Genomic DNA, 15,258 nt, shown 5'->3' on the forward strand with positions numbered 1-15,258 from the left:
AAATTTTCTCAGCTTCTGTCTGTTTTCTCAATCTTAGTAAGATTATTAATTCATATACTTACTGATAATTACTGAAAACCAAATTAATTAGTTGGTATTTAATTACAATTATTATTTACAGGATTTGCTTTCTGCTAGTTTCTAATGGTAACCTATAATGCATGTAAATAGAAGAAACAAAAATAAACCACCTTTTCCAGCTGTTGAGGGCGCCCTTGCTTAAATTCTCTATTTTCTGTATTTTCAATAGTACCTGACTAAAATGTGACTACCTAGGGACCACGTTTATAAAACCTGACTGCCTGGGGACCACATATATAAAACCTGACTACCTAGAGACCAAATTTATAAAACCTGACTACCTAGGGACCATGTTTATAAAACCTGGCTACCTAGGGTCCACGTTTATTAAACCTGACTACCTAGGGACCACATATATAAAACCTGACTACCTAGAGACCAAATTTATAAAACCTGACTACCTAGGGACTATGTTTATAAAACCTGGCTACCTAGGGTCCACGTTTATAAAACCTGACTACCTAGAGACCATGTTTATAAAACCTGACTACCTAGAGACCACATTTATTAAACCTGACTACCTAGAGACCACATTTATAAAACCTGACTACCTAGAGACCACATTTATTAAACCTGACTACCTAGAGACCACATTTATAAAACCTGACTACCTAGAGACCACATTTATAAAACCTGACTACCTAGAGACCACATTTATAAAACCTGACTACCTAGAGACCACATTTATAAAACCTGACTACCTAGAGACCACATTTATAAAACCTGACTACCTAGAGACCACATTTATAAAACCTGACTACCTAGAGACCACATTTATTAAACCTGACTACCTAGAGACCACATTTATAAAACCTGACTACCTAGAGACCACATTTATAAAACCTGACTACCTAGAGACCACATTTATTAAACCTGACTACCTAGAGACCAAATTCATAAAACCTGGCTACCTAGGCACCACGTTTATAAAACCTGACTACCTAGGAACCACATTTATAAAACCTGACTACCTAGAGACCACATTTATGAAACCTGTTCACCTAGAGACCACATGTATAAAACCTGTTTACCAAGAGACCACATTTATGATACCTGTGTACCTAGAGACCACATGTATAAAACCAGACTATCTAGGAACCACATTTATAAAAACCTAACTACCTAGGAACCACATATATAAAAACCTGACTACCTAGAGACCACATTTATGAAAACCTGACTACCTAGGAACCACATATATAAAAACCTGACTACCTAGGAGCCACGCTTATAAAACCTGACTACCTAGAGACCACATTTATGAAACCTGTTTACCAAGAGACCACATGTATGAAACCTGTGTACCTAGAGACCACATGTATGAAACCTGTTTACCTAGAGACCACATTTATAAAACCTGACTACCTAGAGACCACATTTATAAAACCCGGCTACCTAGAGACCACATTTATAAAACCTGACTACCTAGAGACCAAATTCATAAAATCTGACTACCTAGGGACCACGTTTATAAAACCTGACTGCCTGGGGACCACATATATAAAACCTGACTACCTAGAGACCAAATTTATAAAACCTGACTACCTAGGGACCACATTTATAAAACCTGACTACCTAAAGACCACATTTATGAAACCTGTTCACCTAGAGACCACATGTATGAAACCTGTTCACCTAGAGACCCCATGTATGAAACCTGTGTACCTAGAGACCACATGTATGAAACCTGTGTACCTAGAGACCACATGTATGAAACCTGTGTACCTAGGGACCATATTTATGATACCTGTGTACCTAGAGACCACATTTATGAAACCTGTTCACCTAGAGACCACATGTATGAAATCTGTGTACCTAGAGACCACAATTATAAAACCTGTTTACCAAGAGACCACATGTATGAAACCTGTGTACCTAGAGACCATATTTATGATACCTGTGTACCTAGGAACCACATTTATAAAAACCTGACTACCTAGAAAGCACATTTATAAAAACCTGACTACTTAGAGACCACATTTATGAAAACCTGACTACCTAGAGACCACATTTATAAAAACCTGACTACCTAGGAACCACATTTATAAAACCTGACTACCTAGGAACCACATTTATAAAAACCTGACTACCTAGAAAGCACATTTATGAAACCTGACTACTTAGAGACCACATGTATAAAACCAGACCACCTAGGAACCACAGTTATAAAAACCTGGCTACCTAGGAACCACATTTATAAAACCTGACTACCTAGGAACCACATTTATAAAACCTGACTACCTAGAGACCACATTTATAAAACCTGACTACCTAGAGACCACATTTATAAAACCTGACTACCTAGGAACCACATTCATAAAAACCTGACTACCTAGAGACCACATTTATGAAACCTGTTCACCTAGAGACCACATGTATGAAACCTGTGTACCTAGAGACCACATTTATGATACCTGTGTACCTAGAGACCACATGTATAAAACCAGACTATCGAGGAACCACATTTATAAAAACCTGACTACCTAGGAATTTAACCACATGTATAAAACCAGACTATCTAGGAACCACATTTATAAAAACCTGACTACCTAAGAACCACATATATAAAAACCTGACTACCTAGAGACCACATTTATGAAAACCTGACTACCTAGGAACCACATATATAAAAACCTGACTACCGGTACCTAGAGACCAAATTTATAAAACCTGGCTACCTAGGGACCACGTTTATAAAACCTGACTACCTAGGAGCCACGCTTATAAAACCTGACTACCTAGAGACCACATTTATGAAACCTGTTTACCAAGAGACCACATGTATGAAACCTGTGTACCTAGAGACCACATTTATAAAACCTGACTACCTAGAGACCACATTTATAAAACCTGACTACCTAGAGACCAAATTCATAAAACCTGGCTACCTAGGCACCACGTTTATAAAACCTGACTACCTAGGAACCACATTTATAAAACCTGACTACCTAGAGGCCACATTTATGAAACCTGTTCACCTAGAGACCACATGTATGAAACCTGTGTACCTAGAGACCACAATTATAAAACCTGTTTACCTAGAGACCACATGTATGAAACCTGTGTACCTAGAGACCATATTTATACCTGTGTACCTAGAGACCACATGTATGAAACCTGTTCACCTAGAGACCACATGTATGAAACCTGTGTACCTAGAGACCACATGTATGAAACCTGTGTACCTAGAGACCACATGTATGAAACCTGTGTACCTAGGGACCATATTTATGATACCTGTGTACCTAGAGACCACATTTATGAAACCTGTTCACCTAGAGACCACATGTATGAAACCTGTGTACCTAGAGACCACAATTATAAAACCTGTTTACCTAGAGACCACATTTATGATACCTGTGTACCTAGGAACCACATTTATAAAAACCTGACTACCTAGAAAGCACATTTATAAAAAACCTGACTACTTAGAGACCACATTTATGAAAACCTGACTACCTAGAGACCACATTTATAAAAACCTGACTACCTAGGAACCACATTTATAAAACCTGACTACCTAGGAACCACATTTATAAAAACCTGACTACCTAGAAAGCACATTTATGAAACCTGACTACTTAGAGACCACATGTATAAAATCAGACCACCTAGGAATCACATTTATAAAAACCTGGCTACCTAGGAACCACATTTATATAACCTGACTACCTGGGAATCACATTTATAAAACCTGACTACCTAGAGACCACATTTATAAAACCTGACTACCTAGAGACCACATTCATAAAAACCTGACTACCTAGAGACCACATTTATGAAAACCTGACTACCTAGGAACCACATATATAAAAACCTGACTACCGGTACCTAGAGACCAAATTTATAAAACCTGGCTACCTAGGGACCACGTTTATAAAACCTGACTACCTAGGAGCCACGCTTATAAAACCTGACTACCTAGAGACCACATTTATGAAACCTGTTTACCAAGGGACCACATGTATGAAACCTGTGTACCTAGAGACCACATTTATAAAACCTGACTACCTAGAGACCACATTTATAAAACCTGACTACCTAGAGACCAAATTCATAAAACCTGGCTACCTAGGCACCACGTTTATAAAACCTGACTACCTAGGAACCACATTTATAAAACCTGACTACCTAGAGACCACATTTATGAAACCTGTTCACCTAGAGACCACATGTATGAAACCTGTGTACCTAGAGACCACAATTATAAAACCTGTTTACCTAGAGACCACATGTATGAAACCTGTGTACCTAGAGACCATATTTATGATACCTGTGTACCTAGAGACCACATGTATGAAACCTGTTCACCTAGTGACCACATGTATGAAACCTGTGTACCTAGAGACCACATGTATGAAACCTGTGTACCTAGAGACCACATGTATGAAACCTGTGTACCTAGGGACCATATTTATGATACCTGTGTACCTAGAGACCACATTTATGAAACCTGTTCACCTAGAGACCACATGTATGAAACCTGTGTACCTAGAGACCACAATTATAAAACCTGTTTACCTAGAGACCACATTTATGATACCTGTGTACCTAGGAACCACATTTATAAAAACCTGACTACCTAGAAAGCACATTTATAAAAAACCTGACTACTTTATAGAGACCACATTTATGAAAACCTGACTACCTAGAGACCACATTTATAAAAACCTGACTACCTAGGAACCACATTTATAAAACCTGACTACCTAGGAACCACATTTATAAAAACCTGACTACCTAGAAAGCACATTTATGAAACCTGACTACTTAGAGACCACATGTATAAAACCAGACCACCTAGGAATCACATTTATAAAAACCTGGCTACCTAGGAACCACATTTATATAACCTGACTACCTAGGAATCACATTTATAAAACCTGACTACCTAGAGACCACATTTATAAAACCTGACTACCTAGAGACCACATTCATAAAAACCTGACTACCTAGAGACCACATTTATTAAACCTGACTACCTAGGAACCATAATTTTAAAAACCTGACTATCAGTAAGTACCCTAATATGCCTAATCTACTAATCAGAGTGAATACCTTGTAGATTACCATATTTTGTAACCTTCACTTCTCAACATCAGCTTCCCTCTGTCTTATCTGCATAATTTTTCTTTTTTATCTTCAGCAGGCAAGTTTCACAAAGTCAAACAGAATTTTTTCAAATGTTGGATGAAAAAATTGAAAAGGTAGGTGAAGGTTGAGTTTTTAGTTTTGCTGTCATCAAAGATGACAGAGTGAAGTTATTCATATAGGTTATTGTCCTATGTCATCTGTTCATCAACAACTACTGTTCAATTGCTTTGATACTTGGGATGTAGGTACCTTAGGTGGGCCTCTTTATGATTTGTTCATTTCTTGACAATATCTTCAATTCTCTATTTTTGCCAAATGTTTTTGTCATTTTCGACTACTTCTTGAAAACTCTGATTCTTTTACACTTGCTACATGTGTACATGTACCTCTATTAGATTAGTCCTTTCTGTGCATTAGAGGAACACTCAAGACTCAGCTGAAACAATGAAGCTTTTTTGACCATCATGTCACTTGTTTAATTCATACCCGAAAAATATGTAAATTTCCCTGTTACCTAGTTATCGGCTGTTACAACGTTACTTGTATCTTTCATAAAAATTCATTTAATATTTTGATGTGATATCTTTTAACATTTTCAACATCATAATTCACTTTCTATTGTCTTTTTCAGGGTAGAGACACCTTGTCGGAACAAGATATTACGTAGCAAATGCAAAACTGTTTTGTTTTTTTTAAGAAAAATAAACAAGTAGTTTGACTCAATTTGTGAAACATTACGTTTAATTAAAAAAAATAACATTCCTTTTGATATGAACAATATGGAGTTGAAGAAAAGAACCAGTTGTGGTTATGAATCTCTTCTCTGCAATCAGTATTCAAACATTGCATTTCCCGTACTCCACTAGTGTCAGCACCATTATTATCTACAACATGTAGAATAGAAAGATGATTAATTTAGAAAATGTACATTTTTTCAATGATCTGACTAAACAGTATTTGTATATATCCAAGAAGAAGATGGAAAAACAGGTTCTTATTTTTATATACCCGTGAAAAAGACATGTTTTGTAGTTAAAATCTTAGCGATGTTTTGTTTCTGTGATATGTAAGAGTGCAGATACAGACCCTCACACATTCTGGTGCTAACAGTCAGTAGTGGTGCCACAACTATCTTGTGACTTGTATTGTTATGTTTCCACATTTGCACATTACTCTGAAACAGTATTTTTACCATTTTTGTATGTCTTTCACATTGTAACTTCATCTTGCCAAGTTTTGTTTTGTTTTGTTTTGTTTTGTTTAGTGAAGCCTGCAGTAGATGTTCTACTGAGATATAACTGCACAGTGACTTGAACGGACACTGCATAAAACTGAACAGTGACTTAAAGGGACACTGCATAGAACTGCACAATGACTTAAAGGGACACTGCATAGAACTGCACAATGACTTAAAGGGACACTGGGTAGAACTGCACAGTGACTTAAAGGGACACTATGTAGAACTGCACAGTGACTTAAAGGGTCACTGGGTAGAACTGCAAAGTGACTTAAAGGGACACTGCGTAGAACTGCACAATGACTTAAAGGGACACTGGGTAGAACTGCAAAGTGACTTAAAGGGACACTGCATAGAACTGCACAATGACTTAAAGGGACACTGGGTAGAACTGCACACTGACTTAAAGGGACACTAGGTAGAACTGCAAAGTGACTTAAAGGGACACTGCGTAGAACTGCACAGTGACTTAAAGGGACACTGGGTAGAACTGCACACTGACTTAAAGGGACACTAGGTAGAACTGCACAGTGACTTAAAGGGACACTGGGTGGAACTGCAAAGTGACTTAAAGGGACACTGCATAGAACTGCACAGTGATTTAAAGGGACACTGCATAGAACTGCACAGTGACTTAAAGGGACACTGCATAGAACTGCACAGTGATTTAAAGGGACGCTGCATAGAACTGCACAGTGACTTAAAGGGACACTGCATAGAACTGCACATAGCTGGTTTTACTCTACAGTGTGTTTGTTCAGTCACAATAGTACAGCCATGGCTCATATACAGTACCAGATTGATTTGTTTTAAATGTTTTTCTGTAAAATACTTTATTTTAAAATACTTTAAATAGACTTTTTGGGTATTTTGTATGGAATTTATTTTCACTGAATTTTGATGAGGTGAATGTAAAATTCAGAAACAACGGTATATTTGCTGGATTTTATTTCTAATGAAAATTCATTCCAAGCGTAAATAAAGTATTCTACAGTACTAAGTTTGTTTATAAACTGGTATTTTAACAGACTATTAAAAGAGTATGAAATGGAGGAGATTGATACTTTCACATTACTTCCATACTAGCAGGGTTGGATAAATGTTTTCTTGCCATGGTTCTGGTGGTTATAACTCATCAAATGCACAAGTGCACTTATAAAAGTGTCCCTGTCAAAGATTTTCTTTTGAGTACATACACCATAGCCTGGTTTGTAAAAAGCAGATTATAAATGATTTATGTAGGCGTACACCACATGTTTTCCCATATATGCCTTGTGGGTAACTTTTCAATACAACTGAATGGCAAAATACATCCAATTGGAAATATACATCATAAATACATGATTCAATAATAACTTAAAACATTTAATCAGTCTCAAAACTACAGTTCAAATTGCCTGGACATTTGGTGTGGTGAAAATAAAGTAATTGATGTTGGTTTCACATTTACCAACAAAGTTAATATCTGATGTGGTCTATAATATGTCTGATTGTGTAGAATATATAGCAGATCTATTTTGACTAATAGTTTGATTTTTATAATTTTTAACATAATTTCTCTTAAAAAACTGTGTGAAATGACTCGTTTCAGGTTTCCACGTCTATATCTACAATATCCATATTTTGAAATTTTGCTCAAGACTGCTATTTTTAGCATTCAGCTCGTTGGCTGCTTGTGTTTCCCTTGATGGTCAAGGAGGATATTTATCAAACAAAAAAACATCACAAGGTCACCTGTTAAGGTTAGGCAAATATTTAACTGAACCAGTATGTGTGATATTCATGTTAGTGCAACAATCTTAGATTGGCTGAAAAAATAAATATGGGTACCCAAATTAGTTTTTGAATTATTTGACACTTTAATTTCAAAATGGCCACCAGAGTGGGGCATTATGGGAAAATACAAAGTCATTGTTTCCTTGGAAACCAAATGACCACCAGAGTAGGGCATTATGGGAAAATACAAAGCCATTATTTCCTTGGAAACCAGTTCGGGTGGCCCCTCTTTTTCTATAAGTTCTCCACATTTTGGTTAGTTATTTACGTCTATCCTTAATGGCTCCAGATATTGATTTGTAAGAATGAAAAATGGTTTGACTCAACAAACAATCACATGCAAACAGTGCCATCAATTGATGGTTTTGTGCTATATATATATATATATATATATATATATAGTCACATAACATGACAGGCACTAATATAATTTTGGTGTATCACCTTCATTTTCTCTGCTCAGTCTGGAAATGGTGTTATGGTTTGCTGTGTGTAAATGTGTTGATGTGTATGTATGTGTCACATAGTGTGTACAATGTACAGAGCTTTCTCTTGGATCTTTCTTCACTGTATATAACTTCTTTTCTTTTTTTAAATAACCAAAAACTCTTATTTACATTATAAATGCATTGTAAATTAAAAAAAAAAACATGTGCTTTTTTCTTCCTAATATATGACTATTTATTTTTGAATTTTTTTTTAAATGTATCATTTATAGATGGTCTCCTGGTTTTTCCATAAACATTTGAGCACCATTATGTACTCACAGCTCAGTTGATGCTTTTGATCAACTTAGATCAACTTTGCTCACGAGTTTGGGTTAGATATTATGTATTTTGATACAAAAGTTACAAACCATTTTTTATATATGTTGTATATATGAGTGATCATCCATATCCAATCACTTTTCATTTATTTTTCCAATCATCATCCACTCAAAAAAATTGATTTATCTGCCCACATTTATTGTGCATTCACAGAAAGAAATCCATTGTTCTCTGCTCACAATCATCATCCTCTCACAGGATTAAATCCACTGTTGTGTGTTCACATTTGCTACTCATAGGATGATATCCATTGTTCTCTGCTCACATTCGTCATCCACTCAAAAAATTAAATCCATTGTTCTCTGCTCGCATTGATCATCTTTTGTTCTCATATGTCTTCGAATTTTTTTTAATTTTTCTGGGTGGATTAATTAAGTTATTAGATCAGTAGCACATTGGCTGAATATTTTTTTTGTACTTTATGTTAGACAATTTATCTAACCAATACAGGGTGTAACATAGCTGTATCTGTGCCAACAGACTTGCATTTCAATGGAATAGGTGGTCTACACTCTGCCACCAATGATGTCTTACTTTCTGAGAACAAACATATTCTTGCCTATTGTTATGACATTCTATTGATACATAAAACATACTTTGAAAATATACACTTTGTCTATTGTGTCTATTTATCAGATCTATACTTTGAGTATAGAGAACAGTATTTTGTGTGACAATTTCTTCACAAAGAGTTACATCTATATAGATGCCCCCAAATTTGACTGGTTATATGTTTGTACAAGTGTATTGAATTCTCCAATTACCACAAGGTTTAGAATGGGTAACTAATAATTAGTTCCTTCTATTCCATGCTTTTAGTGATATTGTACCGGCCTTGCATGATGTTGATTTCTCGCGTGGCAGGCGAAAATTCTACCACTGAACCACCAATTCGAATATGTTAATAAATTATGCCAACGTTGAACTTTCAGGAAATATGGAATTTGAATTGACTAATGCCGATACAGTGATAATGAGAACGTGAAATTGCACTTGTTTTTTCGTGGAGAGACCATATCTATACAAATAATTCATTTAGTTGTTTCCACCTGAAATTTACATATGTCTCGCACGGGCAATGTGCGAGATTTCCACGCTTTTAGTGACATTGTACAGTCTTCATCATACATGTCAGTTTGTTTCATAATCAGATCAAAGATGGCCAAATAACGGCTGTTTTTATTTTTGGCCATATTACTGTATATCTGTCACCCATGTATCAATTTCATTGATATTTAGCATGTCATAAATTGATACATGTACTTGTCAATTCAATTTGCAATTTGATAAAATATGCCTGACTGGCGGCCATCTTGTTTGTTTAAAATGTGATAACTTGGACATGCTTAGACAATTTGAAGTAACATAATGCCGATTTAGTGACTATCAGAACACGAAAATGCACCTGATGTTTCGTATATACAAATAATCCAGTCCGTTGTTACAACCTGAATCTTACACATGTCTCGCACGGCATTGTGGGTATTCTAGTCTTTTAGAGACATCGCACAGTAATTACATCATGTTGATTGATTTATTGACTTCTCCAAATCATATTGATCGCAACTTAGCAGGCTTTTCACGTAACTTCATCAACTTTGCATACTATCCACATAACTTTATCATCTTCGCAGACTCTCAACGTAATTTTATTAAATTTGCTGAACAACTTCCTAACTTAATCAACTTTGCATACTATCCACCTAATTTCAACTTTCCTCGCAACTTTGTGGGCCAAATCCCGAACTTGATCATTTTTCTTCAGAAGTTTAACAACATTGCACACACATAACTTTATTAATTTTGCAGATTCTTCACGTAATATCATTAACTGTGCTGACTATCCACATATCTGTATCAACATTGCAGACTATTCACGTGACATTATCAACTTTTAATATTATCAACGTAACTTCATCAACTTTGCAAAATATCCATGTGATTTTATTAACTTTTCCAACTAACCACCTAAATTATCAACTTTGAGACTATGCCTGTAACATTATCTACTTTGCAGGCTAGCCATGTAACTCTGTCAAATTTGCCATTTTTTATCTCAAGTACGTCAAATTTGCGGACTCTCCACATAATTTTATTAACTTTACTGACTATCCATCTAACTTTAACAACTTTGCAAAATATCCATCTTACTTGCACAAATTTGCACACTTTTTTGCGGTCTATCTACATATCTGTTTTAATTTTGTTCAAGTAACTTTGCAATTTTATTAACTTTGCAGACTATCCACGTAAATTGATATACGTATCACGGGGGAAATTCTTCTCCGGGCTCGGGGGTTCTCCAACACGTGACAGGGGGAAAATTCTCGTCTGTCTCTATATCTCGTCTGCTTGAGGTACCAGACCGGGAAAGTTACTTAAACTTTAAAGTCAAATCGACGCACACAACGAAATACGTTACAATAGCTAGTTCTTAACCACATCACACATTCAACTTGCACATAGCCAATCAAACTAAGTACTGGACACGTCATATCTTTTGATTAATCATTCACTATATTACTAACTGCGAAGACCCAACTGTCAGAAATAGCGGTCCGGATGGCAACGGTTATATCGTAATTAGTTCCAAATCACTGAGTCAAGTTCCGTCCAGGACCTCGCATAAGTCTAAATGATGACAGATATAACACAGCTATACACTAGTAACTCGCTAAATAAGTCGGTCAACAGATACGCGAAAACTAATTCATGATATACGTTTCCGGAACTTTGCAGACTGTCCACGTAATATTATTAACTTTGCTGACTAACCACCTAACTTCATCAAACTTTGCACGCAATTTTACAAACAACCCATGTCACCTTATCAAGTTTGCTCGCAATTTTTAATACTATCCATGTAATTTTATCGATTTTGCAGACTATTTGCATACCTTGGTCAACTTTACAGGCTACCCACATGAATTGATATACTTTGCTCGCAACTTTACAGGCTATCCACGTAAGAAAATAAATGTTGCTTGTATCCACTATCCACGTAATTACATAGACAGTGTTTGTATGGCTTTTCATGTCACTTTTCCAGATATGCACGCAACTTTGCAGGCATTCCTTTCCATATTATCCACGTAACTTTATCAACTTTGCTCGCAAATTCGCAGACTATCCACGTCATTTTATCTTCTTGGTTCGCACTTTCACGGACTATACACATACCATTATCTACTTTGCCTGTTACTTTGCAGACTATCCACGTAATTTTATTAACTTTTAACACTCCTTTCCGGACTATCTACATATCTGTTACAACTTTGCTCGCACCTTTGTTGTCTAACCACGTAACTATATAAACTTTTCACACAACTTTTTCATTTCAATAACAAGTTCATCAACTTTGCAGACTATCCACGTCACTTTTTCAACTGTGCTCGCAATTTATTCACATAACTTTATAATCTTTGCAGACTATCCAAGTAAATTGATCAAATTTGCCCTTTGATAATTATCTACATATCTGTATTACCTTTGCTTTCAACATTGCAGACTATTCAAGTAACTTTACTAACTTGCACACAACTTTGCCATTTTTTTTTCACAAATTCACCACTTTTGCAGACTATCCACATAACTTTACAAATTGCTCCACATAATTTTATTTGCTTTACTGATTAACCACCTAACTTTATCAACTTTGCAGACTTTTCACATATCTTTATCAACTTTGCAAACTATCTCTTGACTTCATCAACTTTGCAGACTATGCACGTAACTTTATCAACTTTGCCTCCAACTTGCAGACTATCTACGTAAATTGATCGATTTTTTTCACAACTTTGCAGACTATTCACATTACTATACCAATTTTGCAGACTCTCCGCGTATTTTTATTAACTTTGATAACACCTTTGTTGACTATCAATGTAACTTAATCAACTATGCAGACTATTCACGTAACTTTATCAAATTTGCTCGCAACTTTGCAGACTATCCATGTAACGTAATCAACTATGCAGAATATCCAAGTAAATTGATCAAATTTGCTCGCACCTTTGAGAATTATCTACATATCTGTATTAATTTTGCCCTCAACATTGCAGACTATCTATGTAACTTGATCAAATGTGTTAACAAACTTGCAAACTATTCCTGTGACTTTACTAACTTGCACACAACTTTGCCATTTTTCTTCACAAATTCACCACTTTTGCAAACTTTCCACCTAGCTTTACCAACTGTGCAGACTCTCCAAGTAATTGTATTAGGTTTGCAGGCTACCCACATTATATTATCAACTTTGCAGACTATCCACTATTTGTATTAACTTCGATAACACCTTTGCGGACTATCAACATATCTGTTTGAACGTTATCTGCAACTCTGTTGACTATCATAACTATATAAACTTCATTGCACACAACTTTTGCCATTTTCTTCACAAGTTCATAAACTGTGCAGACTATCCACGTCATTTTATCAACCTTTCAAACTATGCATGTGACTTCATCATGTTTTCAGACTATCCAAGTCACTTTATCAAGATTGTTCGAAACTTTTAGGAATATTCATGCAACTTAAACAACTTTGCAGACTTTCCGCGTAACTTCATCAGCATTGCAGACTATCTACATAAATTCATCAGCATTGCGGACTATCTACATAACTTCATCAGCATTGCAGACTATCTACATAACTTCATCAGCATTGCAGACTATCTACATAACTTCATCAGCATTGCAGACTATCTACATAACTTCATCAGCATTGCAGACTATCTACATAACTTCATCAGCATTGCAGACTATCCGCGTAACTTCATCAGCATTGCAGACTATCTACATAACTTCATCAGCATTGCAGACTATCTACATAACTTCATCAGCATTGCAGACTATCTACATAACTTCATCAGCATTGCAGACTATCCGCGTAACTTCATCAGCATTGCAGACTATCTACATAACTTCATCAGCATTGCAGACTATCTACATAACTTCATCAGCATTGCAGACTATCTACATAACTTCATCAGCATTGCAGACTATCTACATAACTTCATCAGCATTGCAGACTATCTACATAACTTCATCAGCATTGCAGACTATCTACATAACTTCATCAGCATTGCAGACTATCCGCATAACTTCATCAGCATTGCAGACTATCTACATAACTTCATCAGCATTGCAGACTATCTACATAACTTCATCAGCATTGCAGACTATCTACATAACTTCATCAGCATTGCAGACTATCCGCGTAACTTCATCAGCATTGCAGACTATCTACATAACTTCATCAGCATTGCAGACTATCTACGTAACTTCATCAGCATTGCAGACTATCTACATAACTTCATCAGCATTGCAGACTATCTACATAACTTGATCAAATTTGTTCACAATTTTGTAGACTATATAAACTTAATGTATTAACTTTACAGACTATACACGCCACGTACTTTGAGAACTTGAATGATCCGCATATCTGTATCAACTTTGCCCGCATCTTTGCAGACTATCTATGTAACTTGATAAAATGTGTTCACAAATTTACAGACAATCCACATAACGTTATTGGTTTTGCAGATTCTACACGTAATTGTATTAACTTTGTTGACCAACCACCTAAATTTATCAAATTACAGGTTATCCTAATAACTCTGTCAACTTTGCTCGCAACTTTAAAAACTATCCATGTAACTTGATCAATTTTGCAGACTATGTACGTAACTTAATACTGTATGCACAAAACTTCAAATTGCCATTCCTCTTCGCAAATTCATCAACTTTGCAGACTATCCGCATAACTTTATCAACTTTGCAGACTATCTACATAACTTCATCAGCATTGCAGACTATCTACATAACTTCATCAGCATTGCAGACTATCTACATAACTTCATCAGCATTGCAGACTATCTACATAACTTCATCAGCATTGCAGACTATCCGCATAACTTCATCAGCATTGCAGACTATCTACATAACTTCATCAGCATTGCAGACTATCTACATAACTTCATCAGCATTGCAGACTATCTACATAACTTCATCAGCATTGCAGACTATCCGCATAACTTCATCAGCATTGCAGACGATCTACATAACTTCATCAGCATTGCAGACTATCTACGTAACTTCATCAGCATTGCAGACTATCTACATAACTTCATCAGCATTGCAGACTATCTACATAACTTGATCAAATTTGTTCACAATTTTGTAGACTATATAAACCTAATGTATTAACTTTGCAGACTATACACGCCACGTACTTTGC

At 35.8% G+C, this 15,258-nt stretch overlaps 1 protein-coding gene across 7 annotated transcripts in view; it reads left to right on the plus strand.

Moving 5' to 3' along the window:
* LOC102804754 (uncharacterized) overlaps nt 1–9,623 on the plus strand; it is a 78,704-nt gene extending 69,081 nt beyond the window's left edge. For 5 of the 7 annotated variants that reach the window (XM_078013600.2, XM_078013601.2, XM_085491810.1 and 2 more), the window contains 2 exons: nt 5,228–5,288; nt 5,807–9,623. In XM_078013600.2, coding sequence (XP_077869726.1) covers nt 5,228–5,288; nt 5,807–5,842 — 97 coding nt within the window. In that variant the 3' untranslated portion in view covers nt 5,843–9,623. The remainder of the gene's footprint in view (nt 1–5,227; nt 5,289–5,806) is intronic. The other 2 variants (XM_085491809.1, XM_085491811.1) reach the window with 1 other exon arrangement.
* Nucleotides 9,624–15,258: the final 5,635 nt, after the last annotated feature.

Source organism: Saccoglossus kowalevskii, chromosome 17 (genome assembly GCF_978046115.1).
Source record: "Saccoglossus kowalevskii chromosome 17, keSacKowa6.1, whole genome shotgun sequence".
NCBI lineage: Eukaryota > Metazoa > Hemichordata > Enteropneusta > Harrimaniidae > Saccoglossus > Saccoglossus kowalevskii.